Genomic DNA, 6,739 nt, shown 5'->3' on the forward strand with positions numbered 1-6,739 from the left:
GGTTACATGATATTATTGTAAAAAATATGATACATGGACCTTGCGGTGCACTGAACGAAAATTCACCATGCATGGCCAAAGGAAGGTGCACAAAGCAATATCCTCGACTTTTAGTACCCAAAACAATTACTGGCAATGATGGTTACCCACAATATAGAAGAAGATCTACTGAAGATGGCGGTAAAACAGCAATAATAAAGAAGCGTAACGGTACCACCATCGAAGTAGATAACCAGTGGGTTGTTCCATATTCCCCTTTATTATCAAAAACATTTAATGCACACATAAACGTTGAATACTGTAACTCCGTAAAGGCAATCAAATACATATGTAAATACGTCAACAAAGGCAGTGACATGGCAGTTTTTGGCTTGCAGTCCGAAATCAAAGATTTCGATGAAATCGTAGAATATCAGGCTGGAAGATACATAAGCAGTAATGAAGCTGTTTGGCGAATTCTTTCATTTCCGATACATGAACGTAGTCCAGCTGTTGTTCACTTAGCGGTACATTTACAGAATGGTCAACGTGTTTATTTCACGGAAACCAACGTGCAACAAAGAGTCCTGAATCCACCGGATACAACATTAACAGCTTTTTTTTCGCTTTGCAAAAATGATTCTTTTGCGAAAAAACTGCTGTATACTGAAGTGCCTTCGTATTACACGTGGAATACTAAAAATAAAGTATTTGAACGTCGAAAACAGGGTAAGTCAGTCGACGGCCAACCTACCATCTTCAAAGATACCACGATAGGAAGACTCTACACCGTTCACCCCAATCAACATGAATGCTTCTTTCTACGCCTGCTTTTGGTGAATGTACCCGGTCCGACATCCTTTGAGTATTTGAGGACTGTAAATGGTACTATACATGACACTTACCGTAGTGCATGCCAAGCTCTGAATTTATTGGAGAATGACCAACACTGGGATAACTGCATCAATGACACGTGCGAAACGTCAACCCCAAGTCAAATTCGTGCATTGTTTGGCATCATTTTAACAACTTGCTCTCCATCAGCTCCTACAGATTTATGGGAAAAATATAAGTCAAAAATGTCCGAAGATATACTTCATCGAAAACAGTTAGAGACGTCAGACATGACTTTTGATTTTACACCAGAAATTTATAACTACACTTTAGTTGTTGTAGAAGATTTTTGCATAAGTATGGCAAACAAACCTCTTCAGGGTTTGGGAATGCCTTCACCTAACCGTATCGCTGCTGTTTCGACATGTGTAGAATTGGATCGTGAACAAAGTTACAGTACGAGTGATCTATTGTCGTATGTACAAAATAACATTTCCAAGTTAACGTCGGAACAAAAAGACATTTATGATACGATAATGCATTGTGTCGATAACAACGTTGGAGAAATTTTATTTGGATGCGCCAGAAGGTACTGGTAAAACGTTTGTGATAAAACTGATTCTGGCATCAATTCGTTCTAAAAATGATATAGCGTTGGCAATTGCGTCGTCCGGAATAGCCGCAACATTGCTGCCTGGTGGAAGAACTGCTCATTCCGCTTTGAAATTGCCTCTGAACTTGCATTCTACAGAAACTCCCACGTGCAATATTTCCAAATCATCTGGGATGGGTAAAGTATTGCAGCAATGCAAACTTATTATTTGGGATGAGTGCACAATGGCACACAAAAAATCACTCGAGGCTCTGGATCAATGCTTGAAAGATTTGCGAGGGAAGTCGAAACCCTTTGGCAGCACCTTAATATTGCTTGCGGGAGATTTCAGGCAAACATTACCTATAATACCTAGATCAACTCCTGCAGACGAAATGAATGCTTGCCTGAAAAATTCTAATTTATGGGCACACGTAAAAACACTAAAATTAACTACAAATATGCGTGTCCGATTGCAAAACGATGACTCTGGTCAAACATTTTCAGATCAATTGCTGGCAATGGGAAACGGAAAGCTCCCAGTAGACTCAATTTCAGGACGTATACAACTACCTGCTGATTTCTGTAATTTAGTGACGTCCAAAAATGAATTGATTGAAAAAGTATTTCCGAATATTCTAAAAAATTATAAAAATAATAAATGGCTAAGTGAAAGAGCGATTCTCGCACCCAAAAATATAGACGTCCACGAAATCAACAATATTGTTTTGACCAAGATTCAAGACCAGGCAGTCCTTTACAAGTCAGTCGACACAGTTTTGGAACCAAATGAAGCGGTTAATTATCCATCTGAATTTTTAAATTCCATAGATCTTTCAGGGTTTCCACCACACGTGCTACAACTAAAAATAGGCGTACCAATAATATTGTTACGTAACATAAACCCACCAAAGCTTTGCAATGGCACTCGACTTGCCGTAAAAAAAAACAATGGAAAACCTAATAGAGGCCACAATCCTGACAGGGCCTTTTGAGGGTGAGGCTGTTCTTATTCCTCGCATTCCCATGATTCCAACAGATCTGCCTTTTCAATTTAAAAGATTGCAATTCCCAATTCGATTAGCATTTGCAATCACCATTAACAAAGCTCAAGGTCAATCATTAGAAAAATGTGGTATTGATCTTAATACTGATTGTTTTTCCCATGGACAATTGTACGTTGCATGTTCAAGGGTCGGTAAACCTGACAATCTATTTATATGCAGCGAGAATTGGACAGCGAAGAATGTTGTATATTCGCAAGTTTTACGCAGTTAATTTGTATTTCGGAACCAAATGAAGCGGTTAATTATCCATCTGAATTTTTAAATTCCATAGATCAGGACGTATACAACTACCTGCTGATTTCTGTAATTTAGTGTCGTCCAAAAATGAATTGATTGAAAAAGTATTTCCGAATATTCTAAACATTTATAAAAATAATAAATGGCTAAGTGAAAGAGCGATTCTTGCACCCAAAAATATAGACGTCCACGAAATCAACAATATTGTTTTGACCAAGATTCGAGACCAGGCAGTCCTTTACAAGTCAGTCGACACAGTTTTGGAACCAAATGAAGCGGTTAATTATCCATCTTAATTTTTAAATTCCGTGGATCTTTCATGGTTTCCACCACACCTGCTACAACTAAAAATAGGCGTTCCAATAATACTTTTAAGAAATATCAACCCACCAAAGCTTTGCAATGGCACGCGACTTGCCGTAAAAAAAAAACAATGGAAAACCTAATAGATGCCACAATCTTGACAGGGCCTTATGAGGGTGAGGCTGTTCTTATTCCTCGCATTCCCATGATTCCAACGGATCTGCTTTTTCAATTTAAAAGATTGCAATTCCCAATTCGATTAGCATTTGCAACCACCATCAACAAAGCTCAAGGGCAATCACTAGAAAAATGCGGTATAGATCTTAATACAGATTGCTTTACCAATGTACAATTGTATGTTGCATCTTTGAGGGTCGGTAAACCTGACAATCTATTTATACGCACAGACAATGGGACAGCGAAGACTGTTGTATATTCACAAGTTTTACGTAGTTAATTTGTATTGTATCTATCTATCTATCTATCTATATAAAAACGAGTTGTGTGTATGCATGTTTGTTTGTTTGTAAAAAGAGCGTTTGCATATGACGTCATTATTAGTACATACGGCTTTGTATATGGACAGACAATGGGAAAGCCAAGAATGTTGTATATTCGCAATTTTTACGTAGTTTGAAACACATATATAAATCTATCTATATTCACAGGTGGGACACAGGGACACAACTATAATGGCGCGTAACTAATATGGCGCGTAACTAATATGGCGCGTAACGACTTACGCGCGCGGGGGGGCTTGGGGGGGGCGCGAAGCGCCCCCACCAACTAGGTGTTGGGGTGGCGCGAAGCGCCACCCCAACAGCTAGTATATATATATATATGTATGTATGTACGAGGAAGTAAGGTCCATTTGAAGATAAGTACGCACCGAAAGATTACTTCAAAAAGGTAAGTTTGTTTTTCAGAAAATACATACTTTGCTCTATTTAACGGCATAGTTGCAAAGTTTGTTCCAACGCTTATCATGCCTCTCAACAAATTTCAAAGTAACCTCTTCAGAAAAACTTGCCGCCTGTTACAGTAACCAAGAATTCACTACTGTTCTTATGTCATCATCACTATAACGTTTGCCACTGTGGTGTTGCTTGAAGTGGAAAAACGGATGGTAATCACTTGGCGCAGGACTGTAGGGTCGATGGTCTTAAACTTCCCAGGCAAAACTGTCGAACAAATTGTGGGTCTGACCTGCAGTATGAGGTCTTGCAGTGTCACAAAGAAGGACAGTTCCCTTTGTCAGCATGCCATTTTTTTCGCTCTGCAGAGCTTTTTGAGGGTTTGGCAGCATGCTTCTGCATTGATAGTGGTTCCTTGTTGCATGACGTCAACCAACAAAACACCTAGCCTATTCCAAACCACCGACACCATAAATTGGGCTGGGAGAGAGTCTGTTTGGCCTTCAACTTTCCAAGAGAGTGTGTGTTTTCATTCAATGTTCTGTTGCCTCGATTTAGACGTGATATTTGCGAAACCCATGTTTAGTCTCCAGTTCAACTGGTTGCCACCTCAGTGGCAACCGTTACAATGACGATGACGTAAAAACGGCAGTGAACTCTTGATTATAGGAACAGGTGGCAAGTTTTTATGAAGAGTTTATTTTAAAATTAGTTGAAAGGTATGATGTGTAAAAAAATTTGGCAACTATGACGAAAACTTCAATGAAGTATGTACTTTCTGAAAATAAATTTACTTCTTTAAATAATAGTTCGTTGTGTACTTTGTTCAAACGAGCCTTACTTAAAACAAGAGCTCATATGTCACTTGTGACGAGGTCGGAAGAGCCAAGAGCTCATATGGTATGAGCTCTAGCAAAATTCTAAGAATCAATAGATTGCTTTAAAAGGGAAATCAAGACTAAATGCCGTTCGGGATTTAAAATAAGAGCTCTGAGTCACGAGATCCTTCTAAATATCAAAATTCATTAAGATCCGATCACCCACTCGTAACTTAAAAATACCTCAATTTTTCCTCTCCCTTCAGCCCCTCAGATGGTCAAATCGGGGAAAACGACTTTATCAAGTCAATTTTTGCAGCTCCCTGCAAAAACGCCTACCAATTTTCATCGTCATAGCACGTCCAGAAGCACCAAACTCGCCAAAGTACTGAACCCCACCCCCTAATTCCTTCAAAGAGAGCGGATCCAGTCCGGTTATGTCAATCACGTATCTATGAAAATTATAAGCGTTTTCCAAGATTTCCGATTTCCCCCTCCATCCGTTCCCAATGTCAACAGATCTGGTCGGGATTTGAAATAAGAGCTCTGAGACATGAGTTCCTTCTAAATATCAAATTTCATTAAGATTCGGTCACCTGTTCTTAAGTTAAAAATAACTCAATTTTTCTAGGCTTGTGCTTATTTTTCCCAACGGCTTGTGCTTATTTTTCCCACCGAGTTTCATCCCGATCCCTCTACTCTAAGCGTTTCCTAAGGTTTTAGGTTCCCCCCTAACTCCCCCCCATGTTACTCCATCCAGTCGAAATTTCAAATAAGAGCTATGAGACAAGATATCCTTCCAAACATCAAATTTCATTAAGATCCGATCACTCCTTCGTAAGTTAAAAATACCTCATTTTTTCTAATTTTTCAGAATTAATCCTCCCCCTAACTCCCCCAAAGAGAGTGGATCCGTTCCGGTTATGTCAATCACGTATCCAGGACTTGTGATTATTTTTCCCACCAAGTTTCATCCTGATCCCTCCACTCTAAGCGTTTTCCCAAGATTTTAGGTCCCCCCAACTCCTCCTAATGTCACCGGATCCGGTTGGGATTTCAACTAAGAGCTCTGAGACACGCTATCCTTCCAAACATCAAATTTCATTAAGATCCGATCACTCTTCGTAAGTTAAAATAACTCATTTTGTCAAATTTTTCAGAATTAACCCCCCCCCCCCCCCAAAGAGATCGGATCCGTTCCAGTTAAATCAATCACGTCTAGGACTTGTGCTTATTTTTCCCACCAAGTTTCATCCCGATCCCTCCACTATAAGTGTTTTCCAAGATTTAATGTCCCCCCCCCCCCAATGTCACCAAATCCGGTCAGGATTTTAACTAAGAGCTCTGAGACACGATATTCTTCCAAACATCAAATTTCATTAAGATCCGATCACCCATTTGTAAGTTAAAAATACCTCATTTTTCTAATTTTTCCATTTTCCGTATAGTTCTTCACTGAAGAAGTAGTACTTTATTCTCAAAAATCATCAGTTCAACAGCAGCACTAAATCAGTTCATCAGTTCAACAGCAGCATATTCCTAAAATAGCATATTCCAAAGTAGCTTTTAGTCCCACTGGGTGTTTTCACAAGATACAAAATCAGATGGACTATCAAAATAACGATGTCTTTATTGCGCTTTTTAATTTGCAAGGAACGGTTTTACATAAAAAGAAAGTTGAAATTAAAAGTGTGGTTTTCGGCATGTATGCAAAACATCTCCAAAGCACTGTGTAATAAACACGCCAGGACTACAATATTTCGATGACTCTAAGGAATCAAAAATATATAACAGAATCAAAAGTTTAATAATAGAATTGTTTTAGAGGAAGTAAATTCCAGGAAAATGCAAAATATCTTAAAAAATAATGGTACTTAACCAGCTTCTAGGGGCACCAATTGGTGGAGAGGGACAATTGCTCCCTTAGATTGTTGCCCCCACCTACAATTTGAAACAGACATTTGGCCCCTCCACTAAATTTTTGGTGATTTTGCC

General features: G+C 39.0%; 1 protein-coding gene across 1 annotated transcript in view; it reads left to right on the plus strand.

Moving 5' to 3' along the window:
* Nucleotides 1–6,252, plus strand: part of LOC136034752 (periostin-like) — a 22,205-nt gene extending 15,953 nt beyond the window's left edge. The window contains exon 4 of the mRNA XM_065716137.1: nt 6,193–6,252. Within this exon, the coding sequence (XP_065572209.1) occupies nt 6,193–6,252 (60 nt within the window). The remainder of the gene's footprint in view (nt 1–6,192) is intronic.
* The last annotated feature ends 487 nt before the right edge of the window (nt 6,253–6,739 follow it).

Source organism: Artemia franciscana, chromosome 2 (assembly GCF_032884065.1).
Source record: "Artemia franciscana chromosome 2, ASM3288406v1, whole genome shotgun sequence".
Lineage (NCBI taxonomy): Eukaryota > Metazoa > Arthropoda > Branchiopoda > Anostraca > Artemiidae > Artemia > Artemia franciscana.